Below are 27786 nucleotides of genomic sequence, written 5' to 3'. Positions count from 1 at the left end.
CACTCTCCCGGCTCTTACGTCTCATCTAAATTCCCTCCTTCTCCCCCTTCCCATCTTTCAAAAATATACTAAAAATCTCCTCTTACCTGAATCTATCCCTTCAATCCTGGCTAAATTCCTCCGACTTTCTCAGGAGAGCTCCATAAATTTTGTGCCAATGTTAGTATTATCCATACTATTAAATTCTACATCCCTAGCATCTGCACTTATTTCAGGTTAAGTTTCTGTTTTTGCAGTTTGTCTCTCTGGTCGAACACGAAATCCTCCAGGTCCCTGTCATTCTTCCTTTGTACTCTTTGAAAAGGTTAATCTGGGTGAACATTATGGAGATCATGAATTTTAGAAGAGCTTGTAGTTGGCACTGGGGTAGTGTTTATCATGATCACCGGCTGCAATATGTACATGCCTTACATACCCTATTACTTCAAGGGTAACTCCTGTCTCTTTTTCATTCTTCCCCCCTAACTGCCAGTGATTTTGGTGTCCGTCTCCCCTGCTGAACTGTAAAACTCATGAGGCCAGGGATCCTGTCTGTTCATCTTCTGTGCACCCCCAATCACTTAGTACATTGTTCTAGTGAGCACTTAAATACTATTGAACGGGTCAACATTCCTGGCCAAAGAGCCCATTCAATACAATCTTTACTCTAATTTCCCTCTTATTTGTTTGCTTAAACAAAAAAGTGTCATCTGTTTTAGCATCTTGATTGTTAGCAAACTAAAGCTTGATTTAAAGTCCTTTCACCTAGCAACAATTGGCAGACCGTTAGTATATACATTTTTAAAATGGCAAGCATATGGTCTTTTTCCCTTTCCAAAGCATGATTTGTAATCTGTTGCTCACTTCCAAATCATGATTTTTAGTCTGTTGCTCGAAACAATAATGATGGGCAGATTCAGAGCACGTCCAAAGAACAGATATTACACATTTACCGGCATATCATCTCCACCCTGCCCTGCCCCAATTTTGGAGGCAGGAATAAGAGTTTATTTTTTGTACCTCTTAACTATGAGCAGTGATACACTCCAGAAGAGGAGGGGAGTGATAAGTTGAGAACACATCAAGGAGGGCTGGAGAGTTAACTAATTAAGACTGCCGTGATCCCTCCATGGCCGGGTCCAGGAAAGGAGGAGGAGCACAAGAGCAAAAACACCATAATGGGGAGCGTTAACTCACTGAGTGCCTACTGAATACAGCACTTGGGACAGTGTAATAGAAGGAAAGCGGTGCAGTCCCAAGTACACTCTTCTGTATTTTTCTTCTCTTGTTTTCCCCCTCCTCCCCAGTTGTTGGGCCTAACATGAGAGCCCCGACCTTGTTCTAATATTACAAAAATTATGCCAAAAGGTTGGACAAAGCTGCAAGTAAATTTGGTGCATAAATCAAAGTATTCAAGATGGGAAGGGAGGAGATTTAAAAACACCTCAAACCACCACTTACGTCAGTATAGTGTTAATTACTATGAAAAAGTTGAAAAATCTTGTTATAGCAGGTTAATCTAAAGGTAGCCTATTTTTAGCCCCAGAGCCTAGGGCAGGTTGAGGTCTGACTTGTCAGTGACATCTTGGACAGAGGCAGGGAAGAGAATACATTCTGAACATACTGAAAAGTGTAGAACTGTGATAATACCAGATTTTAATCGAGCATATTTTAGCTTCATCATAATTCTAGATTTAAACACTCCAAAATTGCTCCTAAATCACTAAGTACAATCAATCAGAAACCTATACTTACTTCACAGGAATGCTTCAGGAAACATAATCAGAATTCCAATAACGGCAATTTTTTTCGCATTTTTTAATTTCTAAGTCCCTGCTTCCTGAGCCCCAGAAATTAACTTTCAATTTAAATCCAGAGTGCATAGCTGTAAAATTTCAGCTGCCACAAAAACCCCAGGATATTGCTTCATTTTCATGTTTATTAAATGATTTCAAAAGAAACTCTTTACATTCCCTAACTAATGAGATTCTTAGATGCTAAATGTTCTCAGAAATGTGTATAAATATCTACAAGAGAGACGTGTGTATGTGTGTGTGTGTGTGTATATGAGAATGAATGACACTGAATCAGGAAAATATGGAATCACAGCAAACCCAGATAATCCAAAACAATCTTAATTTCACCTATTTACCCAACAAAACTTTCCCAAACTATTAAGTTGTAATAAACTGACTAATTCTTCCACCTGCAGAATCTACAAGCTAGCAGACCAACCAATGAAATGTACAGCCAGATGAAAAATAAATCAACTGAAAGTTACTGAATCCCTACGTCAAGAAGAGAACTGAAGAATTAGCAAGGCAAATCTGGCATAGCATCCGACAGAGTATGGTGTACTTGAAGGTAAAAGGACATGCCCACCTAAAATGGTTTAGAGATTTTTTTTTTAAAAAAAAACTTTCCCGTGTCGCCTTTTTTGTCTCCTTTACTGGGAGGCCTTGAAACTGAGAACCCTGGATTTTTTAAAACCACCTACTAACACACAGCAGGAAAGATTTTGACTCCCAAAATGTGTGGGTGTCTCGAAAAAATATTTATTCTGGGGTAGAATTAGGAGTAAAATGAGATGAGAAATTAATCACAGACTCTCTTCCCACTTATAGTTTATTCCCGACAACGGAGTAGCACTTCTCAAGAGCAAAGTGGATAGAGACAAGGTAACAAAAAGCAGAGTTCTGCCATTACATAAAAATACGATTTGTCTGCAGCTGGAATACCCTGTGCCTTTCTGATTGCTGCATTAAGGCACAATAACTGTGCACTCCATTATTTAATTTGATGACTAGCTTGAATTTTTATCACCGTCTTCCCAATTACAATTTAATCTCCATGTGGACAGGGAAAGTGTCACTTTATCTGCAACTTCCCAAGTGCTTAGTACAGTTCGCTCTACCAAACAGTGCTCAATAAATGTTCCTACTACTAATAATCAAGTTGGAGATGGTACAGAGAATGATTACCAAAATGAAGAGGTGCAACTTCCTCAAAAGGATAAAAATGAAAATATTAGGACTATTCAGTCTAGAAGGTAAAAACTGAGAGGGATTATGACTGAAAGCTATAAAATTTAGAAGGATGTGGTTAGGATGAACCACGGCCCTGGTTTTCACTGTATCCCACAAATCAGGACTAAGGGCATCCACTGACCTCTGAAGGGACTACACGGAGAAAAGAAGGAAAAACTACCAAGCAAGTCATAAGTACAGGGGATTCATTATCTCAGAAAGTTGTTCGGGTCACCAAATATGAATAAATTAAGGGAAGGGCTGGAGATACCATTTAAGGATGAGAGGCCATTCTAGGTAACTAGCGGGGAGAATTAGGGATCGATCAAGCGTATTTCTAGAGCCCTTACCGTGTGCACAGCAGTATGCTTGGCAGAGAACGGAAAAACAGAGTTGGTAGCGATGTTCCCTGCCCACAGGTCTAGAGGATGTTACCAGAAACGTCCTGACCATGTAGTCGGATATCAAAAACACTTCCTCCAAACTCCCTTTCGGTGCCACTGCCAGAAGACTGGGCTGGACGGTATTTCTTATGCTTCGGTGTGCACAATCACATCATGCTTTCTGCCATTTTCGGTCATTTCATTATCCAGTACTATCCCTAAAGAGTCGGAGCAAACAGTGGCGAGGATATTTTTCAAATATGTCAATCGGTGGTATTTACTGAGCACTTCCTGGGAGCAGAGCACTACAAAAGTGCTTGGGAGCGTACAAGACAGTAGAGTAGGTAGCCATGACTCCTGCCCTCAAGGAACCTAAAATCCAAGGGAGTCGACGGTCGACCGGAGGTCCAAAAAACTACCCTAAGGGCCTACGTGCAACAGAGAAGCAGCGTGGCTCAGTGGAAAGAGCCAGAGGTCAGCTGTGTGACTTGGGGCAAGTCACTTCACTTCTTCATGCCTCAGTTACCTCATCTGTAAAATGGGAATGAAGACTGTGCACCCCATGTGGGACAACCTGATCACCTTCTAATCTCTCCAGCGCTTAGAGCAGTGTTTTGTACATAGTAAGTGCTTAACAGATGCCGTTAAAACTAACGTTTTTTTTAAATTGTCTCTATCTGTTGCCGAACTGTACATCCAAGCGATCACTACGGTGCTCTGCACATAGTAAGCGCTCAATAAATACTATTGAATGGATAGTAAGCGCTTAACAAATGCCATCATTATTATTATTACTATTAATAAAGACTCACACACCCACGCTACAACAGGAAAAAGGATCCGCTTCTCCACCCGGGCCTACCCGCACCCCTCCGAGGGCCTCTTTAAACCCGTATTTTGGAGCATCGACCCATCATTTAATATCAGTTAAACAGTTTGGGATTTGGGGGCGGTGATTTCGACACATTCCATCTGCCCTTTCCTTGAGATAAGGGTGGCATAAGCGCTTACTATGGGCCCAGCACTGTTCTAAGTGCTGGGAAAGGATCGATTTGGGGGGGGCGGGTAGGGACGACACCGATCCGACAGGAGCAAAAGCCAGTGTACGACGACTTCTGTGGCCTCCTTCGCCCAACGGTTTGGTAGGAGCGGGAGCGGAGGCCGGGATTGCCACCCCACCTCCATTCAGTAGTATTTATTGAGCGCTTACTATGTGCAGAACACTGTACTAAGCGCTTGGAATGTACAATTCAGAAACAGAGAGAGACCATCCCTGCCCAATGACGGGTTCACAGTCTACAAAGACAAGGGAGGGAAGGGGGTCTACAGCCTATCCTCCCTTGCATTTTTTCTTGAGGGGTGGTCTATCCTCCCTTGCATTTTTTTTTGAGGGGGGTCTACGGACTGTCCTCCCTTGCCATTTTTGAGGGGGGTCTATGCTCATCCTCCCTTGCCATTTCTTTTTTTTGCGGGGGAGGTCTACGGCCCGTCATCTCTTGCCATTTTTTTTTGAGGGGAGTCTACAGCCTGTTCTCCCTTGCATTTTTGAGGGAGTCTATGGCCCGTCCTCCCTGGCCATTTTTTTTTGAGGGGGTCTACGGCCTGTCCTTCCTTGCCATTTCTTTTTTTTTTTTTTGAGGGGGTCTAGGGGCCTGCCCTTCCCATTTTTTTTTGAGGCGGGGGTCTACGGCCTGTCCTCCCTTGCCATTTCTTTTTGAGGGGATCTACGGCCTGTCCTCCCTTGCCATTTTTGAGGGGGGTCTACAGCCTGCCCTCCCTTGTCATTTCTTTTTGAGGGGGGTCTCTGGCCAGTCCTCCTTTGCCATTTCTGGGGGGCAGGGGTCTACAGCCTGTCTTCCCTTCCCATTTCTTTTTGAGGGGGTCTACAGCCCGTCCTCTCGTGCCGTTTTTAATTTTTTTCTTTTCCAGGGCGACAGCCGTTCTCGTCGGGCCAAAGCCCCGGCTTGTCCCGGCCCCCTCGGGCCATCCGGCTCCACTGGAGGACCTCAACCGGACTCCCTTGCTTCCCAACTAATTCTCCTCCCCTCTTCAAAGCTGAGAGCTCACCTCCTCCAAGAGGCCTTCCCAGATTGAGCTTCCCCTTTTCCCTCTGCTCCCTCTCTACCCCCCCTTCACCTCCCCTCGGCTAAGGCCCTTTTCCCCCCCTTTCCCTCTGCTCCTCCCCCTCAGCACTGTGCTCGTCCGCTCAATTGTATATATTTTTATTACCCTATTTATCTGGTTAATGAGATGTCCATCCCCTTGATTCTATTTATTGCTATTATTTTTGTCTGTCTCCCCCCGATTAGACTGTGAGCCCGTCACTGGGCAGGGATTGCCTCTATCTGTGGCCCAATTATCCATTCCAAGCGCTTAGTCCAGTGCTCTGCACATAGTAAGCGCTCAGTCAATACTACTGAATGAATGAATCGTCTTTAATAATAATAATGTTGGTATTTGTTAGGCGCTTCCTATGTGCAGAGCACTGTTCTAAGCGCTGGGGGAGATACAGGGTCATCGGGTGGTCCCATGTAGGGCTCCCAGTTCATCCCCCTTTTACAGATGAGGTCACTGAGGCATAAATGTTGGTCTTTAAGCGCTTCCTATGTGCACAACACTGTTCTAAGCGCTGGGGGAGATACAGACAGGGACATCGGCTGGTCCCACGTGGGGCTCCTGGTTGATCCCCATTGTACAGATGAGGTCACTGAGGCACAGAGGTTGGTCTTTGTTAAGCCCCTTCTATGTGCAGAGCACTGTTCTAAGCGCTGGGGGAGATGATACAGGGTCATGGGGCGGTCCCAGGTGGGGCTCCCAGTGCATCCCCATTTTCCAGATGAGGTCACTGAGGCACAGAGGTCGGTCTTTGCTAAGCGCTTCCTATGTGCAGAGCACTGTTCTAAGCGCTGGGGGGAGATGAGAGAGAGTCATGGGGCGGTCCCAGGTGGGGCTCCCAGTGCATCCCCATTTTCCAGATGAGGTCACCGAGGCACAGATGTTGGTCTTTGCCAAGCGCTTCCTATGTGCGCAACGTAGTTCTAAGCGCTGGGGGAGAGTACAGGGTCCCGGGGTGGTCCCAGGTGGGGGCCCCCGCTTCAACCCCATTCTCCCGATGAGGCCCAGAGAGGTGAAGTACCTCGCCCACGGGGGCACAGCCGACAACCTAAGCGCTCGGAAGGTCGGGCCGGACGCTTCTCCCCGACATCCTGGTCCGTCCCTCTTTTGCGGGGGAGGCTTAGGGGGAGGCCCCGGGCCCTTACCTGCTCGGCCACCGCCCTGAAGAGGCAAGAGCCGTCCTTGGCGACGGGTTGGCGGTACAAGCCCAGAGACCGCAGGTAGGCGTCCATGGCCGCGCCGCCGCCGCCGCCGCCGCCGCCGCCGCCGCCGGGAGGGGCCCTGCCCGCGGCCTCCATGTTGGCGGCGGCTCCGGGGCTTCTTCTCTCCGCTCCGCTCCGCTCCGCTCCGCGCCGCTCAGCCCCGCATGGCCCCCGGCCCGGGACCGGCCGGCCTCCCGCCCAACGCGGGCATAGGCACGGCCGCTCCCCGGGGCCCCGCGCCGCCGCCGCCGCCTCCGCCGCCTCCGCCCCACAGAGAACGCGCAAGGCCTGAGGACGCCACGGGAAACGAGGCCGGCGCGGCTCGACCCCCCCCAACCCCCCCCGGCCTCCGCCCGCCGCCCACGCTTCTGGGAAATGGAGTCCGGGGCCGCCAAGCGCGCGAGGCGGGAGGGGGCGGGGCGGCGGCCGCGCGAGCTTCCGCCATGGGCCGCGCGACCCGCTCGAGGGGGCGGGGCCGACGGCGGGCGCGTTACCGCCGTGGGCCGCGCGAGCTCCCCTGAGGGGGCGGGGCTGAGGCCGCGCGAGCTCCCCTGGGGGGCGGGGCGGCGGCCGTGCGAGCTTCCACCATGGGCCGCGCGACCTCCTCGAGGGGGCGGGGCCGAGGACGGGCGCGTTACCGCCGTGGGCCGCGCGAGCTCCCCTGAAGGGGTGGGGCGGAGGCAGCGCGAGCTCCCCTTAGGGGGGCGGGGCGGAAGACGCACGCGTTACCGCCACGGGCCGCGCGAGCTCCCCTGAGGGGGCGGGGCGGCGGCCGCGCGAGCTTCCGCCATGGGCCGCGCGACCTGCTTGAGGGGGCGGGGCCGAGGACGGGCGCGTTACCGCCGTGGGCCGCGCGAGCTCCCCTGAGGGGGCGGGGCTGAGGGCGGGCGCGTTACCAACACGGGCAGCGCGAGCTCCCCTTAGGGGGCGGGGCTGAGGCCGCGCGAGCTCCTCTTAGGGGGCGGGGCCGAGGACGGGCGCGTTACCGCCATGGGCCGCGCGAGCTCCCCTGGGGGCGGGGCGCGCTCCCGCCATGGGCCGCGCGAGCTCCCCCTAGGGGGCGGGGATGGGACCGCGCGAGCTCCCCTGGTGGGAGGGACTGGGGCCGGGCGGGCTCCCATTCATTCATTCATTCTTTCTTTCATTCATTCAATAGTATTTAAAATAATAATGTTGGTATTTGTTAAGCGCTTACTATGTGCAGAGCGCTGTTCTAAGCGCTGGGGGAGACCCCATTTTACAGATGAGGTCACTGAGGCCCAGAGAAGTTAACTGACTTGCCCACAGTCACCCAGCTGACAAGTGGCTGAGCCGGGATTCGAACCCCTGACCTCTGACTCCCCAGCCCAGGCTCTTTCCACTGAGCCACGCTGCCTCACTCAAATCATGGCTCAGTGGAAAGAGCACGGGCTGGGGAGCCAGAGGTCGTGGGTTCGAATCCCGGCTCTGCCACTTGTCGGCTGTGTGATTGTGGGCAAGTCACTTCACTTCTCTGGGCCTCAGTTCCCTCATCTGTCAAATGGGGATGAAGACTCTGAGCCGCACGCGGGACTACCTGATGACCCTGTATCTACTCCAGTGCTTAAAACAGTGCTCGGCACAGAGTAAGCGCTTAACAAATACTAACATTATTATTAAATGGGTGGGGCTGGGGCAGGGCGGGCAAGAGGCCTTCCCACACTGAGCTCCCTCCTTTTCCCTCTGCTCCTCCTCCTCCCCTCAGCACTGGGCTCATTTGGACATATTATTTATTACCCTATTTATTTTCTTAATGAGGTCTACATCCCCTTGATTCGACTTCTCTGGATGATGTGCTCTCGTTTCTCTTTCCTTCTCTTTGGCTCTGCCGTCCGTCTCCCCCGATGAGACCGTGAGCCCGGCAGTGGGCGGGGATGGTCTCTCTCTGTTGCCCAATTGTCCATTCCAAGCGCTTAGTCCAGTGCTCTGCACATAGTAGGCGCTCAATAAATACTAATGAATGAATACTATTGCTATCGTTTTTGTCTGTCTCCCCCGATTAGACTGTAAGCCCGTCACTGAGCGGGGATTGTCTCTACCTGTTGCCGAATTGTCCATTCCAAGCGCTTAGTCCAGTGCTCTGCACATAGTAAGCGCTCAATAAAGACTAATGAATGAATGGGGTGGGGCGCGCTCCCGCGATGGGCAGCGCGAGGCCGAGGTCGGGCGGGTCGTCCCGCGTGGGGCTCACAGTCTTTATCCCCGTTTTACAGACTAGGTGACTGAGGCCCAGAGAAGTGAAGTGACTTGCCCAGGTCACACAGCAGACAAGTGGCGGAGCCGGGATTAGAACCCACGACCCCTGACCCCCAAGCCCGGGCTCTTGCCCCTAAGCCACGCTCCTTCTCGACTCTCAGCTTCTCGAGATCCTCGAAGGCGGGGATCTCGACTAGGAATTTAGAATACTTTTATTAACGTCCATCTCCGCCTCCTGACTGTAAGCTCGTTGTGGGCGGGGGGCGTGTCTACCGACTCCGTTATACTGTACTCTCCCAAGCGCTCAGTACGGGGCTCACAGTAAGTGCTCAATAAATACCACTGATGGAGGGACTGATTGACACCACCGCCATCCCGCCCCCCATCTCACAAGCCTGCAACCTTGGCCTCATCCTCGACTCAATCTCTCTCGTTCCATCCGCGTTTTCAATCAACCACCAAACCCGGCCGGTCCTACCTTCTTGTCAGCTGGGTGACTGTGGGCAAATCACTTAACTTCTCTGTGCCTCAGTTCCCTCATCTGTCAAATGGGGATTAACTGTGAGCCTCACGTGGGACAACCTGATTACCCTGTATCTCCCCCAGTGCTTAGAACAGTGCTCTGCACATAGTAAGCGCTTGACAAATACCAACGTTACCTTCACGGCATCTCTAGAATCCGCTCCTTCCTCTCCACCCAGATGCTACTACGCTGGTCCCAGCGTTTAGCATATCTCGCTTCGGCGACTGCATCAGCCTCCTCACTGACCTCCCTTCCTCCAACCTCTCCCCTCTCCGGTCCACACTTCGCCATTCGGGCCCATAAATTCTGTGGGATCGGGGAGTCGGGGCGGGGGGAGTAAAAAGCACTTAGGGGCTACAGACCCAGATGTAAATATTTAAGATATCTAAGACAGAATGAATAAGCCTTTGAGAAGCGGGGAAACATACGCAGAACGTGTTTTTAGCAGCTCTGTGCAAGATCCATGATCATCGGATAAGTCACGGTCCCTAACCCACATGGGTTCACAGCCTAAGGGGGAGGAAGGACAAGTATCTCATCGCCATTTTGCGGATGAGGAAACTGAGGCGCAGACCAGTCCAGTGACTCGCCCGAGATTACAGAGCAGGCAAGTGAGCGAACGAGAATTAGAATCTAGGTCCTCGGACTCCAAAACCGCACTCTTTCCACTGGGCCATGCGACTTCCCTAAAGAGGCAGATCCAGGCGAGTATAATTTAAATAGCTGCACTTGCAAAAGGTGGCAATGTCATTCGGTCTAATCTTTCATCCTCAGAGAGCCTGAGCCTCTACCTCTATTCCAATTCCCAACCAAATAAATCATTTGTAAAATGGAGATACCGTAGACGCATTCCTTAGGAAATTCTTCACTTCTGTCAGGGATAGAGCCTTGATTGACGTGAACCGTGTAAGTCAGGTGATTGGGAGTTGAGTTCTGTTTCCCACTGGCTTGCTGTAAGCAAGTTACTCGGGCAAATGATTTCACCCTTTCCATATTTATTTCCATACTTCCCCGGTTTGTCTAGATTTGCAGAGATATTCTGTTCCGTGACCACAGACTTGCGCCCATTCTGCCTACTGACCGTCCCGCAGCGCACACCGCCGAGCGCTGGGCTCCCGGGCAGGAGAACGTGGATGGCTCGGCACAAACCATCACCCCTGCTGCAAAAATAAATTCCCCGCAGGTTCCGCTAGCAGTAAGACCCCACCTTCCCCTCTTAATCACTGGTGTCTAGAGACAGCTCACCCAAATGACAAGAATCTAGAAAAGGTGCTTTTTTCCAACAGTATTTGTTAAGCACTTATTATGGGCCAGACACTGTACTAAGCACTGGGGTAGATACAAGCTAATCAGGATGGCCACGGTCCCTGTCCCACGCCAGGCTCACAACCGTAATCCCCCCTTTACACAGATGAGGAAACTGAGGCCCAGAGAAGTTAAGTGATTTGATCGAGGTCACACACAGCAGACGAGTGGCAGAGCGGAATTAGAACCCAGGTCCTCCTGACTCCCAGGCCCGGGCTCTATCTACTAGGCCACGTTACTTCTCCTAGGTGCACTGCAAGAGTGCTAGAAGAGTCAGGAAGCAGCACGGCTCAGTGGAAAGAGCCCCGGCTTGGAAGTCGGAGGTCATGCGTTCGAATCCCGGCTCTGCCACTTGTCAGCTGCGTGACTGTGGGCAAGTCACTTCGCTTCTCGGTGCCTCAGGTACCTCATCTGTAAAATGGGGGAGGAAGACTGTGAGCCCTACGGGGGACAACCTGATTACCCTGTATCTCCCCCAGCGCTTAGAACAGTGCCCTACACATAGTAAGCGCTTAACAAATACCGACGTTATTATTATTAAGTTGGCAGCTTCTTCTTTGATTCGAAGAACAACGCTACTGTATGAGTGAGGAGGAGCACAGCATACACGGCTACAAAATAGGTGTCATAATTATTTCCCATATCTGCCAACAATCAGGAGGCTCAGTTACCATGGATTAATCTGTTATTCTCTTTGGATTGCTTGGACAAGGCACAGGGTTCATTCATTCAATAGTATTTCAATAGTATTTATTGAGCGCTCCCTGAGGGGGGATAATAACGATATTCATTCATTCAATAGCATTTATTGAGCGCTTACTATGTGCAGAGCACTGTACTAAGCGCTTGGAATGGACAAATCGGTAACAGATAGAGACAGTCCCTGCCCTCTGACGGGCTTACGGTCTAATCGGGGGAGACGGACAGACGAGAACGAGAGCGATAAATAGAATCGAGGGGGTGAACATCTCATTAAAACAATAGCAAATAAATAGAATCAAGGTGATGTACATCTCATTAACAAAATAAATAGGGTGATGAAAATATATACAGTCGAGCAGACGAGTACAGTGCTGAGGGGAGGGGAAGGGAGATGGGGAGGAGCAGAGGGAAAGGGGGGAGAAGAGGGTTTAGCTGTGGAGAGGTGAAGGGAGGGGTAGAGGGAGCAGAGGGAAAAGGGGAGCTCAGTCTGGGAAGGCCTCTTGGAGGAGGTGAGCTTTAAGTAGGGTTTGAAGAGGGGAAGAGAATGAGTTTGGCGGAGGGGAGGAGGGAGGGCGTTCCGGGACCGCGGGAGGACGTGGCCCGGGGGTCGACGGCGGGATGGGCGAGACCGAGGGACGGCGAGGAGGTGGGCGGCGGAAGAGCGGAGCGTGCGGGGTGGGCGGTAGAAAGAGAGAAGGGAGGAGAGGTAGGAAGGGGCAAGGTGACGGAGAGCCTCGAAGCCTAGAGTGAGGAGTTTTTGTCTGGAGCGGAGGTTGATAGGCAACCACTGGAGTTGTTTAAGAAGGGGAGTGACATGCCCAGATCGTTTCTGCAGGAAGATGAGCCGGGCAGCGGAGTGAAGAATAGACCGGAGCGGGGCGAGAGAGGAGGAAGGGAGGTCGGAGAGAAGGCCGACACGGTAGTCTAGCCGGGATATAACGAGAGCCCGTAGCAGTAAGGTAGCTGTTTGGGTGGAGAGGAAAGGGCGGATCTCTTGAGTTTCTCTTGAATTTCTTGAGTGCCTACGGTAGGCAGAGCACTCTAGCAATTAGGAATATAGAAGAGTAGGGAAAAAAAATTGGCCCCTGCCCACAGGCGAGGCGTAACTGGAAAAAAAACCCCAACAAAGCAGACCATTAAACAGATGGAGACACGAGCGCTAAGGGTGACTGTCAATCAATCTAAGGGCACATGGAGCCTCCTCTTTTGGGGTGCCAAGGTGCCCATAGAGAGGCAGAGTGGCAGCCCCCCCCACCAGCTGTAGCTACCCCCACCTGCCCCTTGAAGTTGAAAGGGATCAGAGGTGACCTTTAGGTCTAAGCAGATAAACCAACAGGTAATAATAATAATAATAATGTTGGCATCTGTTAAGCGCTTACTCTGTGCAGAGCTGTTCTAAGCACTGGGGTAGACACAGGGTAATCAGGTTGTCCCACATGAGGCTCACAGTCTAAATCCCCATTTTAAGAATAATAATGTTGGTTTTTGTTAAGCGCTTACTATGTGCAGAGCACGGTTCTAAGCGCTGGGGTAGATACAGGGTAAACAGGTTGTCCCACGTGAGGCTCACAGTCTTAATCCCCATTTTACAGATAAGGGGATTACAGATAAGGGGATTTACTGAGGCACAGAGGAAGGGAAGTGACCTGCCCAAGGTCACACAGCTGACAAGCGGCAGAGGCGGGATTCGAACCCATGACCTCTGACTCCCAAGCCCCGGCTTTTCCACTGAGCCACGCTGCTTCTCTATCAGGTCTAACGGGTCCACGTGCTTTACCCTTTGTCATAGCTCTTCCTGCTCTGGTGACTTCTTCAATAGTTGAAACAGGGGCCATGCCCCATGTTCAAAGGTTTTCTCATTCATTCAATCATTTATTGACCACTTACTGTGCAAAGCACTGTACTAAGCGCTTGGGAGAGTACGATATAACAATGAACAGACACATTCCCGGTTTTTTAATGCCCTGAAGGACATCGTTGGATGTCGAAGAGAATCTTGCACTTTGATAATTATAGAGTTTGGGAAAATTGCGGGGGGGGGGCCCTCAAGATTTTTTTTAAATCTGCGAGACTGACAGTAAACATTCTGCAGAACGAGGCCAAAGATTTGTTTGTCAAAACTGCGTTCTTGTCAAACAAATCTTTCGCACCGCTAATACAACTGACCTACGAAAACTAACTTCACTTCGGTCAGACGGCCAATGTTTGAATGTCTAGGGCTCGGGGGGGGGGCAGTACTAGACAGAGAACTGTTCGCAAAGGAGAACTACTGCAATCAATTAACAAATGAATGGAATTTATTGAGGGTTTACTATATGCCGAGCACCCCTGGGAGAGTACAACAGAATCAGCAGGCACGTTCCCTGCCCCAAACGAGCTTTCAGTCTATCTTCTATAAATAATACAGTTGCACAGACAAACCATTAAGGACTCTATGTTTTCAATTTATATTTACTACACCCGCAAGCCTGGAAATCAGAAGGCCACGGGTTCTAATGCCGCCTCCGTCACTCGTCTGCTGTGTGACCGTGGGCAAGTCACTTCATTCAATCATATTTATTGAGCGCTTACTGTGCGCAAAGCACCATACTACGCGCTTGGGGGAGGACAATAGAGAAGGAGCATGGCTCAGTGGAAAGAGCCCGGGCTTGGGAGCCCGAGGTCACGGGTTCGTATCCCGGCTCTGCCACTTGTCAGCTGTGTGACTGTGGGTAAGTCACTTCACTTCTCTGGGCCTCAGTTCCCTCATCTGTGAAATGGGGATGAAAACGGTGAGCCTCACGTGGGACAACCTGGTCACCTTGTATCCCCCAGCCCTTAGAACAGTGCTTTGCACATAGTAAGTGCTTCACAAATACCAAATTATTAGGTGATTGAACGAATTTTTGGGAAGCAGCGTGGCTCAGTGGAAAGAGCCCGGGCTTGGGAGTCAGAGGTCAACGGCTACCTTACTATTACGGGCTCTCGTTATATCCCGGCTAGACTACTGTGTCAGCCTTCTCTCTGACCTCCCTTCCTCCTCTCTCGCCCCGCTCCGGTCTATTCTTCACTCCGCTGCCCGGCTCATCTTCCTGCAGAAACGATCTGGGCGTGTCACTCCCTTTCTTAAACAACTCCAGTGGTTGCCCATCGACCTCCGCTCCAAACAAAAACTCCTCACTCTAGGCTTCGAGGCTCTCCATCACCTTGCCCCTTCCTACCTCTCCTCCCTTCTCTCTTTCTACCGCCCACCCCGCACGCTCCACTCCTCCGCCGCCCACCTCCTCGCCGTCCCTCGGTCTCGCCCATCCCGCCGTCGACCCCTGGGTCACGTCCTCCCGCGGTCCTGGAACGCCCTCCCTCCTCACCTCCGCCAAACTGATTCTCTTTCCCTCTTCAAAACCTTACTTAAAAATCACCTCCTCCAAGAGGCCTTCCCAGACTGAGCTCCTCTTCCCCCTCTACTCCCTCTGCCATCCCCCCTTTACCTCTCCGCAGCTAAATCCTCATTTTCCCCTTTTCCCTCTGCTCCTCCACCTCTCCCTTCCCATCCCCACAGCACTGTACCCGTCCGCTCAACTGTATATATTTTCGTTACCCTATTTATTTTGTTAATGAATTGTACATCGCCTTGATTCTATTTAGTTGCCGTTGTTTTTACGAGATGTTCTTCCCCTTGACGCTGTTTAGTGCCATCGTTCTTGTCTGTCCGTCTCCCCCGATTAGACCGTAAGCCCGTCAAACGGCAGGGACTGTCTCTATCTGTTGCCGACTTGTTCATCCCAAGCGCTTAGTACAGTGCTCTGCACATAGTAAGCGCTCAATAAATACTATTGAATGAGTTCGAATCCCGGCTCTGCCACTTGTCAGCTGGGTGACTGTGGGCAAGTCACTTCACTTCTCTGTGCCTCAGTGACCTCATCTGTAAAATGGGGATTAACTGTGAGCCTCATTTGGGACAACCTGATAACCCTGTATCTACCCCAGCGCTTAGAACAGTGCTCGGCACATAGTAAGCGCTTAACAAACACCAACATTATTATTATTATTATAACAAAGAGACATATTCCCGCCCACAATGAGTTCACTTCTCTGGGCCACAGTTATCTCATTCATCCATTCATTCGATCGTATTTATTGAGCGGTTACTGGGTGCAGAGCACTGTAGTAAGCGCTTGGAATGTACAATTCGGCAACCGATAGAGACAACCCCTGCCCAACGACGGGCTCACAGTCCAAAAGGGGGAGACAGACGGCAAAACAAAGCACGTAGACAGGCATCAATGCTATCAAAATAAATAGAATCATAGATATAGACACATCATTAATAAAGTAATAATATGTACAAATATACACAAGTGCTGTGGGGAGGGGTAGGGGGTAGAGCAGAGGGAGGGAGAAGGGGCAATGGGGAGAGGAGGAGGGGCAGAGGGAAAGGGAGGGCTCAGTTCTGTAAAATGGGGATGGAGACTGTGAACCTCCTGTGGGACAGGGACTGTTTTAATAATAATAACAGTGGTATTGTTAAGCGCTTACTATGTGCCAAGCACTGTTATAAGCGCTGAGGTAGAGACAAGGTAATCAGAGTGTCCCACGTGGGACTCACGGTCATAATCCCCATTTTACATATGAGGTAACTGAGCCACAGAGAAGTTAAGTGACTTGCCCAAAGTCACACAGCTGATAAGTGGTGGAGCCGGGATTAGAACTCATGACCTCTGTTTTGGATTTGTTCCATTCATTCATTCAATCGTATTTATTGAGTGCTTACTAAATGCAGAGCACTGTCCCCAGGTCTCCTGATTCTTTCCACTAGGCCACGCTGATTCTCAATTCGTTCATTCACTCAGTCGTACTTATTGAGCGCTTACTGTGTGCAGAGCACTGTACTGAGCACTTGAAAAGTACAATTCAGCAATAAAGAGAGACAATCCCTGCCCACAGAGGGCTTACAGTCTAGAAAGAGAAGGGCAGGGGGCGGGGAGTGTTGAAATCCCTCACCCCGTGAATACATGTGGATAAGGAGAAGGAAAATCAAGTGCTAAAAAGAGAAAGTTCTAGATCTTTTTTTCCCTACTTTCTATTTTCTACCTACATTGGTCCATATCCTTCTTTCCCTCTCCCCTCACCCCAAGTCCCACCTAAAGTGCCCCTCTTCCCCTTCATTTTCATCCTTCCCATCCTGGTTATGAAAAGCAATGAGATGTATACGTAAATTTACAAAGCTAAGGTCTTCGTGGGGAACCCATCCTTCTTGCTCGTCAGCATCGCTTGAAAGTGAATTTGAGTACTGCCTTTGGATAGGCAGTTTATTTTCCAATAAAACTACTGGACCTTCAATTAGATTAGAGCCTTGTTTGGCTACCTGGGCTCACTCTCCCTTCTTTGAGTTCAGTAGTGCCAGGTTTAAGACCCCGCAGAAGCCCAGGCCCAATTCATAGCCACTTTGAATTTGGGGGCGTTTCGGCTGCTCGCTCGATCCTTCGAACCGGAGGAGTTAATTTAATTGCTTTCTCTACTCTCTTCCTGTCAAAACTAGAGTGAAGAGAATTATTGCCTGCCTACACTTATAATCGGGGGCAGTCAGCATTTTTTCACACTTGTTAACGTATAACCAGGTTGATCATAAATGGTTATGATTTTAGTTTAAGGGCATCCTGTCGACGAGATCCCTTTGCTCTTCCTCACCCTCTCCCCGCCCCACAGCACTTATGCATATATGTATATGTCTATAATTCTATTTATTTATACTGATGCCCCTTCAAAAGTTCTGATTTCCCGACTGTACATCAATGAGTACTTTAACTTATCAGTGCCCGTGGTGCTTAATGAGGCAGGAGGAAAGAGCCAACTTATCTAGCAATGGCTCTTGGGAGCTGTAATCTTTTGCCCATGGTCCATTTTCTTTTGGTATAGTATCTGTCAATTGTTTACTGTGCACCAAGCACTATACTAAACCCTGGAGTAGATTAAATATAATCACGTCCAACATGGGACTTACACCTAAGTAGAAGGAAGAAGAGTTTTTACAAGGAGGCAACTGAGGCATAGAGAAATTAAGCAACTCACCCACGTTCCTATGGCAGGCAAGGGACGGAACCATGATTAGAAGCCGGGTCCTCTGACCCTCAGGCCCGTACTCTTTTCACTAGGCCACGCTGTTTCTCCTGTTCCACGTATCCCGGCGCACACTCAGCGTGGCTCAGTGGAAAGAGCCCGGGCTTCGGAGTCAGAGGTCATGGGTTCGACTCCCGGCTCTGCCACTTGTCAGCGGTGTGACTGTGGGCAAGTCACTTCACTTCTCTGGGCCTCAGTTCCCTCATCTGGAAAATGGGGATGAAGACTGTGAGCCTCATGTGGGACAACCCGATGACCCTGTATCTCCCCTAGCGCTTAGAACAGTGCTCTGCACATAGTAAACGCTTAACAAATACCAACATTATTATTATTATTACATTCCCGGGATAGATATTACATTCCCGGGATAGACCTAGAGAGAGTCTGCACTCGATCGGTATTGGAGTCAGATCAAGCCCTTTAACTCTGACACAGTCATATCAGCCAAATCATCATGAGGGAGCCTTAGAATCTTTGCTAATTTTGGGGGGGCAATGTTCCAGTTAGCAGAAAGAACCCGTGCTTACTGAAGTTGGGAAGTGTTATGGTGAGATCAGTGAAAACAGTGAACGATCTGAAGGCTTTTCACTGCGCTCTGTATCCGGGGTTCAGCCAAAGTTGGAACCTCTGTACCATCCTAAACCCCCAAATAGTCTGGGCCTTTTCCTCAGCTCCCCCTCCTATCTGCGTCACCTCGACTCACTCCCTTTGCTCTTCCTCACCCTCTCCCCGCCCCACAGCACTTTTGCATATATGTATATATAATTCTATTTATTTATACTGATGCCTGTTTACTTGTCTTGATGTCTGTCTCCCCGCCTCTAGACTGTAAGCCCACTGTGGGCAGGGATTGTCTCTCTTTATTGCTGTATTTACTTTCCAAGCTCTTAGTACAGTGCTCTGCACGGAGTAAGCACTCCATAAATTCAATCGAATGAACGTATGCATGAATTAATGTGCCACTTACAGGAGGCCACAGCTGATAATGTGATGCAGTAAACAGATTAGAAGGGCCCTAGAATTTTTGCCAGCAATAAAGAAAATGGAAATTTCATAAAAGTGTCTGTAGTTAGCTTTTCTCCTTTCGTCTTAAATAATAATGAAAATAATAATGTTACTTCTTAAACACTTACTATATGCAAAGCACTGTTCTAAATGCTAGGGTAGATACAAGATAGGTTGGACACAGTCCCCATCCCACACAGGGCTCACAGTCTTAATCCCCATTTCACAGATGAGGTAACTGAGTCCCAGAGAAGTGAAGTCACTTGCCCAAGGTCACCCAGCGGACATGTGACAGAGCCAGGATTAGAACCCATGACCTTCTGACTCCCAGGCCCATGCTCTATTAGTGGCAAGAGCACGGGCTCGGGAGTCAGAGGTCGTGGGTTCTAATCCCGCCTCCGCCACTTGTCAGCCGTGTGACTTTGGGCAAGTCACTTCACTTTTCTGGGCCTCAGTTACTTCATCTGTAAAATGGGAATTAAGACTGTGAGCCCCACGTGGGACAACCTGATTACCCTATATCTACCCCCGTGCTTAGAACAGTGCTTGGCACACAGTAAGTGCTTAACAAATATCACAGTGATTATTATAAGTCACGCTGCTTCTCCTAAATGAAATTGATAAAGTTCTTTAAAATTCTGTGACATTTCTGTTACATTTCCTGACTGTATCATAGCATGAATGAAAGATCTTGTGGCCACCTAAGCAAGATATCCTCCATTTGTTGGAAAACCAAGGTAGGTTTGTCATCAGATTAGATCATTTAACCATTCTGCCCAGCACTGACTGTGGTGATGTCGCCTCCTGAATTGGAAGAGAGGCCATGTCTTTGTAAGTTGGTGGGTTTTAAAGGCTAAACTAGGTGATTTTCTATGCTATGAAAGGCCTTATTCTTGATGAAGGCCTATTTGGGAGGCTGCTGACTTTTTTTGCCATTCCTGAAGGTGACGATTTTCCCATTCTCTTCCTAGGTGTCGATTCTGGAATCTGGTCCTTCAGAAGCTGACTTGCTGTACAATGCGGTAACGAATCCCTTATAGTCTCCATACCTTCTTTTTCCCTCTTAATAAGTGAGGATCATAGTAAATACTTCTGATGGAGGTCAGGTGAAATGAAGTAATGCTTGAAAGTCCTTTGAACTATTTGGAGCAAAGCTGATGACTCACTAAATAGTTTAGGTGCCAACTTTTCATTTGGCCTGCAGATGTGAACCTCAGTGGGAGGTTTGAGAGACAAGGCTTTAAGGGGATGGCATTTCATGGGGCCTTTAGGAAGAGGAGAAAAGGACAGAGAAGATAAATGGAACAAAGAATCCCTGCTGGCACTGAAGTCGGGTAGATGGGGGCAAAAAAAAAATAAATCTCTATTTAGGTCTTGGCAACCAATAGAGACAAGTGAGGCTGGCCTTGGAGCCCTGCTGGGGAGAGAAAAGTCATAGACCAAGCCCCAGAGCCCAGCAGAAGACACCGAGAGATCTTTAACCGGTCCTGGAACCCCATGGGACTACAGAGAGTCTTGACCTGGGCTCAGAACCGAATGTTTTAAGACCCGAGGGATGAGGGATTGTCTATGGATGTGGATAGAGCATGGACCTGGGTTCTAATCTCGGCTCTGCCGCTTGTCTGCTGCGTGTCCTTGGGCAAGGGACTTAACTTCTCTGGGCCTCAGTTACCTCACCTGTAAAATGAGGATTCATTCTGTGAACCCCATGTGGGCAGGGACCGTGTCCAACCTGAATAGCTTGTATCTACCCCAGCTCTTAGAACAGTGCTTGGCACATATAAGTGCTTAACAAATATCATCACCATTATCATTATTAATAGGAGCCCCATCTTCAGAGCCTAGTGAGAATAATAATCATTGCAGTTGCAGCTTGCCAGGAGGGGCACAGTCAGAAATAGACCTGTCATCTTGGGAACTCCACTTCCAATTAACCCATCCAAGGGCAGGACAGGCTAGCTACCAATCAGCCAATTAACAAATAATATTTATTGAGCATCTATTGTGTGGACAGCACTGGACTAAGCAGATAGAAGGATACAAGAAACAAAAGACATGATCCCTGCTATCAAGGAGCTTACCGTCTAGCAGGGGAGACACACAAAGTAAATTACAGATAGGAAGGTGAAGAGAACATGTGTCTAAAAAAGTGCTTTAAGTAACGGAGCGTATAAATCGACGCAGAAGAACTAGGGAGGTGACACTACCCTGCTGAGGTGGTAGGTGGGAGGATATGACCTGAGGAGAAGAAAAATTAATTGAGGAAAGTCTCCTGGAAAAGTTGAGATTTCAGAAAGACTCTGAAGATGAGAGGCAGTCTGGAATATCTGAAGGGGCGGGAAACGTCAGGCAGGAGGAAGACATCGTGGGTGGGTTAATGAAAGAAATGAGGAGGGCAAGCTGGGGTGCAGTGGGGGAAGAGAGTGGATAAGTAAAAGGAAGAGAACTGATGGAGTATCTTATGCAAATGAGGTAATGAGGAATGCTAATCAGAAGTTTCTGCTGGATGCGCTCAATAAATACTATTGAATGAATGAATACCGACAGGAATGAGTAAACAAGTGCAGGGTGGACTGACCCCTCTTCCCCTCCCTTTCCCCTGCCCCGGGCCTCAAAACTATGAGAGCAAGGTTAGTGAGCTTGCCTTCGTGATGTCAATTCCAGGTGGTGATGAGCCCCTTCTCTTACGTGGAGTCGATACCTGTGCTTTATGGTTTTAATAGTAGTAAAAAATATACACTCCTCAATATTCAGTCTTCATTTAAAGGAGATTGTTGGCTGTACATCTGCTTTCCTCAAGTGCTGTAGGCCTTTTGTTGCACTGGCAAGGTTATAGATTACAGAAGTCTACTCTGATAGAAAGTACTTCTATCAAAAATTACTTGCTCAATAAAGGAAAATCAAGGATATACTGCTCTTTCTAAAATAGTTTTCAGACAAAAGCAATATTCCTTTGGGATCATTTTTTGCCAGTCAAGAGCATCCTTCATTACCTGATATATTTTCCAGATGATCAGATTCTACATAAATTTCTGCACCAGCTAGGAGTGAAACATTTTGTTTGAGGGGAGCCTATATATTAAATGCTTTAAATTTAACCAGGACTAGATTTAAAGGAAGTGTTAGTCAGATCTGTAAGGTAAGGCTATTTAAATGAATCCAATCAGATTCTTTTTTCCTCTGAATTTTTAAGTGCAGGTTAAGGTTCTTAGTTTATTTTCAAAATCCCTGTAAGCTCCTCTGTGATCCAGTCATCCTGGAAACATTGACGATTGGGATCCTCCCTGAGGTAAATCTCTTTTTTACTTTCCACGTCGGCAATATAGTATATCTTTTTAATCATCCCTTTGTTACCTCTGGAAGCCAGTACCCCAACCGACAATAATCCCTTGGCAATCATTCAGGATCCTAAATAATAACTGTGGTTTTTCTTAAGTGCTTACTATGTGCTAAGCACCGTACTGAGCGCTGGGGTAGATACGAGATCATCAGGTCCCACATGGGGCTCACAGAACATGTCTTGAACCCCCATTTTGCAGATGAGGGAACTAAGGCTCGGAGAAGTTAATTTAGTACACTAAATCAAGAAGGGAGTTACAGAACCCGTCAAAGGGCAGGGACTGTCTCTATCTGTTACCGATTTGTACATTCCAAGTGCTTAGTACAGTGCTCTGCACATAGTAAGCGCTCAATAAATACTATTGAATGAATTAATTAATTAATTATGTGAGCTGTGCTACTTAAATGTGTCTGATTAAATAGAAAGTGAGGTTTTCTGATAAATCCCCTCTTAAAATGTTTTCCTATGATCTAGCTACTAAAAACATAACAGATAAAACTGGAAAGGAATGGAAAATTACGATCATGATTATAGGACATAAAGTTTTTAATGTATCATATTGAAAAACATTGTGAGAATTTAAGAGTTTTCTGAATTTATTTATTGCTGGGTGTCTTAACAATTCTCCAATACTAGACCTCAAGATAAATATCTATTTTTATGGATCATAAGGTCACCTTAAATAAAAGTAGCTAAAAATCAAAAATGTAACCCTGAATATTGGTAAGGGTCAATATTAATTAGCCAAAAGAAACTCTTACTGCTTTCAAGGTCAATATTTCATTCTTTCTCTTTTCTATCTGGCAATTCGATACATGCTTCAGCACAAAAGTAACGATGGTGTGAAACAGCAGGAGCTGGAGGAATGGCAAGGGAGAGAGGGTATATCCCTAGAACAACTGTTTCCGTGACATTGTTACTTTAGCCCCATTTCTTGTATCTCCATTCGTTACTCCTCCGATACATGAATTTTTTCAACTAACATAACAAATGAACAAGATGTTTTTTCAACTAACATAACAAATGAACAAGATGTCAATGTAATCAGTCGATCAGTGGTATTTATTGAGTGCTTACTGTGGGCAAGACACCATACTAAGCACTTGGGAGGGTATAATTTAGAGTTGGTAGACGTATTCCTTGCCCACCCGGAACATACAGTCTGCAGGAGGATAAAGGCATTAAAATAAATAACAAATATGTACATAAGTGCTGTGGATTCATTCATTCATTCAATAGTATTTATTGAGCGCTTACTATGTGCAGAGCACTGGACTAAGCTCTTGGAATGTACAAATCAGTAACAGATAGAGACAGTCTCTGCCCTTTGACGGGCTTACAGTCTAGTCGGGGGAGACAGACAGACAAGAACAATGGCAATAAATAGAATCAAGGGGAAGAACAGCTTATTAAAACAATAGTAAATAAATAGAATCAGGGTGATGTACATCTCATTAACAAAATAAATAGGGTAATGAAGATATATACAATTGAGCGGACGAGTACAGTGCTGAGGGGATGGACGGGAGAGGGGGAGGAGCAGAGGGAAAGGGGGGAGAAGAGGGTTTAGCTGCGGAGAGGTGAAGGGGGGGTAGAGGGAGCAGAGGGAAAAGGGGAGCTCAGTCTGGGAAGGCCTCTTGGAGGAGGTGAGCTTTAAGTAGGGTTTTGAAGAGGGGAAGAGACTTGGTTTGGCGGAGGTGAGGAGGGAGGGCGTTCCAGGACCGCAGGAGGACGTGGCCCGGGGGTCGACGGCGGGATAGGCGAGAACGGGGGACAGTGAGGAGGTGGGCGGCAGAGGAGCGGAGCGTGCGGGGTGGCCGGTGGAAAGAGAGAAGGGAGGAGAGGTAGGAAGGGGCAAGGGGATGGAGAGCCTTGAAGTCTAGAGTGAGAAGTTTTTGTTTTGTGCGAAGGTTGATAGGCAACCACTGGAGGTTTTTAAGAAAGGGAGTGTCAAGCCCAGAGCGTTTCTGCAGGAAGATGAGCCGGGCAGCGGAGTGAAGAATAGACTGGAGCGGGGCGAGAGAGGAGGAAAGGGAGATCAGAGAGAAGGCTGACACAGTAGCCTAGCCGGGATATTACGAGAGCCCGTAGCAGTAAGGTAGCCGTTTGGGTGGAGAGGAAAGTGCGGATCTTGGCGACATTATAAAGGTGAGACCGGCAGGTTTTGGATCTGACCGTGGGGTAAATATTAAGGGCTCAAAGGGTACATATCCAAATGCAGAGGGGATGCAAAATGGAGAGGGAGTAGGGGAAAAGAAGCCTTAATCAGGGAAGGCCTCTTGAACGAGATGTGATTTTAATAAGGTTTTGACGGTGGGGACACCGGTGGCCTTTTGTAGACGGAGGAAACGGGAAAGATCTGGGCAAGGACCTGGACGAGATGGAGGTACATTGAGTAAGTTGGTGTTAGAGGATTGAACTGTGCAGGCTGGACTGTAGTAGAAGTTCTGTGAGGTAAGGTAGGAGGGGACGAGCTGATTGAGTACTTTAAAGCTTGTGGTAAGGAGTTTCTGTTTGATGTAGAGATGAATGGGCAACCACTGGAGACTCTTGAGGAGTGGGGAGAGGTGGACCATGTTTTTTTTAGAAATATGATCCGTGCAGCAGAGTGAAGTATGGACTAGAGTGGGGAGAGACAGAAGGCAGGGAAGTCAGCAAGGAGGCCGAGGCAGCAGTCAAGGCAAGACACGGCAAGCGCCTGGATCAGAGTGGTAATAACCTGAAAGGAAAGGGAAAAGGACCCCAGCGATACAGTGAAGGTAGAACAAACAGGATCCAGAAACAGACCTAACAGCCTATATAAATGAGTGAGATGAGTTGAGGTCAACAGCAAGGCTAAGAGTCTGTGAGACAGGGAGGACAGTGGTGCTCTCCACAGTGATGGGAAAGACAGGGGGAGGACAGGGTTTGGGTGGGAAGATGAGGAGTTCAGTGTAAGGAAGAGATAAGCATGGGAAAAGTGTATTCTTTGTCATCATCATCATTATTCTTTTAATCTCCTAGCCCAGTCTCCAGCCTTTCATTCCTTTGCTCCTTTCTGCAGCTCATTTGATTTCAGATTAGCTTCTAGGAAATACGGGCATGCCCGCTTCCGAGTCCTGGGATGAGAGGATTTAAAAGCAGAAGCTCTTCTACTTCTCCCCTCTGGTTTTCTGAGTGGATCCTATTGGTGCTTTGATTGCTCTGCGCTTCGAGCCAGTAAGGAAGCTTTTGGAGCCAGACAACATCCAAAGTGGCTCGTACAGGCACTGGTCCCCTGAGATTTTTCCAGGATCATGATGGGCCAGGCCAATTCCACAGAACTACCTGCTTGCAGCAGTTAGGATAGGAGTTACTGTCCTTAAGATCAGAACATAAAAAGCAGCGTTGAAAACTGTGAATGCTAACTGCATTAGTGCAGCAAGTGACCGTCTTTGTATTTGTGCAGCGGAGGTTGGGGTGTCAGTCAGCCAGTGGGCTTTTCAGCCTCAACCACCCAATAGTTATGACCTCACTTCTGGTGATATCTTCAAAAAGGAAGGACAGTCATATGACGGGTGAGTGCGCATACACTAATATTGTGGAGAAATCAGTACTACGCTTTGCATTCATTTAAGAGAATCCTATTCTGCCAAATCCTGAAAAGTGGCATTCATTCTACAACCATGCCACTTCCAATGCAACTCTCCTTTTTCCTCTATCTCAATAGAAATTTGCTATTTCCATAGTATTCTATATTATGAAAGAAGGCCAAAGACTTCATTCATTCATTCATTCAATCGTATTTATTGAGCACACTTAATATTTTCATGACAGACTTATTATGATTTATTCTTACAGGATAGTTAAGACCCTCCAAATTAAATATGTCATGTGATGAATTCAACATTCATTCATTCGATCATATTTATTGAGCACTTATTGTGTGCAGAGCATTGTACCATGCACTTAAACAGTAAAGACAAAATATTGAAACTTTTTTTCCAAGAAATATTGTAGTTTGACTATCAGATATGGTAATTTTGTGGCAAAATTAAACTTTTAAATCCACCAGTGGTATTCACTGAGCACTTAATTGTGTGCAGAACACTGTACTAAGCACTTAGAGTGCAATACAGCTGTATTAGACAAATTCCCTTCTCACAGCAAGCTTACGGTCTAACCTTTTAAGTTACATAAATGAGGTATAAAGAAATTGGCCAATTCACATGTAGTTCTAGCTGAATATTTGGGCTTCTATAAGTAGTCAACTGTAACTGCCACCCTACAAAATTAAAATATTTTTATCTAAAGTCTTGCTATAGAAACCATTTTCTTGTGTATCTTTGCCCGGTGGCAGGGGGCAAGTGTAACTTCTGAGGTGATTTTGAAATGTCCATTTATGGGCAGAGTCTGTATGGGGCAAATGTAACAGTGGGTGCCAAACAAATATTTTTAAGAGAATGTACCGTGCAGACGAGGGAAATATTTGGAGAGTTGTGTGCCTCAGAGCCTGTCCAAGGAATCATGGCAGCAGCACAGATGCCTGATTGATAAATGATAATTTGGATTCTTTCACCCCAAGTCTTCTCTCTCCCCAAGCCCCACCCTCTCCCTCTCGCATCCTGGGGAGCCTCAAGGCAACCGTTGATGCCCAGTCAGGCTGGCGGAGTGAGAATAGCATAGAACCCCAGCACTCCTATGTCAATCAAGAAGAATGCACAAACACAGCCAAAAACCCAAGTCTGCACAAGCTCAAACAAATGGCTTTCAGCTGATCTGGAAGCTTACCACAGAAAGTGTTACAGTAAAACCTGGTTATAATGACATTTAAGGGGCCTGAGAAATGAAGTGTTGTCCAAAAAGAAATAGTGTCCCATACCTTGCACCCTGTGGCTAATTCTTTGAGACCAGGCTGGGCATGAGGCTGAGAAATGATGTTATAACCCAATTCTATTTTAGTCAAAAATCCCAATTTCATTGGCTAGAAATGGGACTGTTTCCTTTTGTGTTGTTAAGAAATGTGGATTTGAAAGTTGTTTTTTTTTTCTTTTAACAGAGACTGGCTTTAGTACATGGAAACTGAGAGATGGTCGGTATGTGTTATGGAGCAGTAGAGGAAAAGGATTGCATTTTCCCCATTTTTGGTTTGTGCAGAAAATTCTTGCCAATCTGAACTTTCTGCTTAGGCTAGTTACATTGTCTTACCTATTTGGAATGCTTCTGCCAAATATTTCAATATGATGCTTTCTCTTCCTTCTTTTTTTTCTTTAAATATCAAGCCAGCCCGCCATAATACATTAAATACCTCCATAATCATTCAGTGATTTTGAGTTAATTTTGTCTATTTTGATTGTGTTGTGTTTTAATATTTCATCACTTCTATTGTGACTGTCTCGATTCCTTCTCCCCACTTGAAGTTTTAGATTGTGAATATCACAAGGAACAAGGACCATGTTTAATTCCCACCTGCGTATTTCCTACCAGCGCTTAGTACAGTGCTCTGCACACAGTAAACACTTAAAGAAGAGAAGCGGCATGGCTTAGTGGGTAGAGAAAGGGCTTGGGAGTCAAAAGGACCTGGGTTCTAATCCCAGCTCTGCTACTTGTATGCTGTGTGACCTTGGGCCATCGCTTCACTTATCTGGGCTTTAGTTATCTCATCTTGGGGAATCAAGAGTGTGAGCCTCTTGTGGAACAGGGACTATGTCCCACCTGATTAACTTTAATCTACCCCAGCCCTTAGAACAATGTCTAAGTACCGTTATTATTATTATCAAATATCATTACTACTTCTACTACTACTAATAATAATGATTCCTGCCTTCAGTCGCAGTCCTCTCTCTGTCAAGTCTACACTGATGTTGGTAGTGTATATCTTTAGGAGAGGAATATTCTAGGGAAACCAGGAAATACTGCCACTAAAGGCAGCTCAGAG

General features: G+C 47.6%; 1 protein-coding gene and 1 long non-coding RNA gene across 2 annotated transcripts in view; one reads left to right on the top strand and one right to left on the bottom strand.

Annotated features, from left to right (window-relative positions):
- The window catches only part of OTUD4 (OTU deubiquitinase 4), a 49944-nt gene extending 43193 nt beyond the window's left edge, over window positions 1-6751 (bottom strand). Inside the window, exon 1 of the mRNA XM_029076658.2 lies at window positions 6649-6751. Within this exon, the coding sequence (XP_028932491.1) occupies window positions 6649-6735 (87 nt within the window). The 5' untranslated portion in view covers window positions 6736-6751. The remainder of the gene's footprint in view (window positions 1-6648) is intronic.
- Window positions 6642-27326, top strand: LOC114815511. Its single transcript, XR_003763296.1, has 4 exons — window positions 6642-6723; window positions 19522-19572; window positions 25318-25426; window positions 26908-27326. It is a non-coding gene; the product is annotated as an uncharacterized LOC114815511 (long non-coding RNA).
- The last annotated feature ends 460 nt before the right edge of the window (window positions 27327-27786 follow it).

This window comes from Ornithorhynchus anatinus, chromosome 12, assembly GCF_004115215.2.
Source record: "Ornithorhynchus anatinus isolate Pmale09 chromosome 12, mOrnAna1.pri.v4, whole genome shotgun sequence".
Taxonomy (NCBI): domain Eukaryota; kingdom Metazoa; phylum Chordata; class Mammalia; order Monotremata; family Ornithorhynchidae; genus Ornithorhynchus; species Ornithorhynchus anatinus.
Note: the sequence above shows the minus strand (reverse complement) of the source record. Positions and strands in the feature narration are given on the sequence as shown.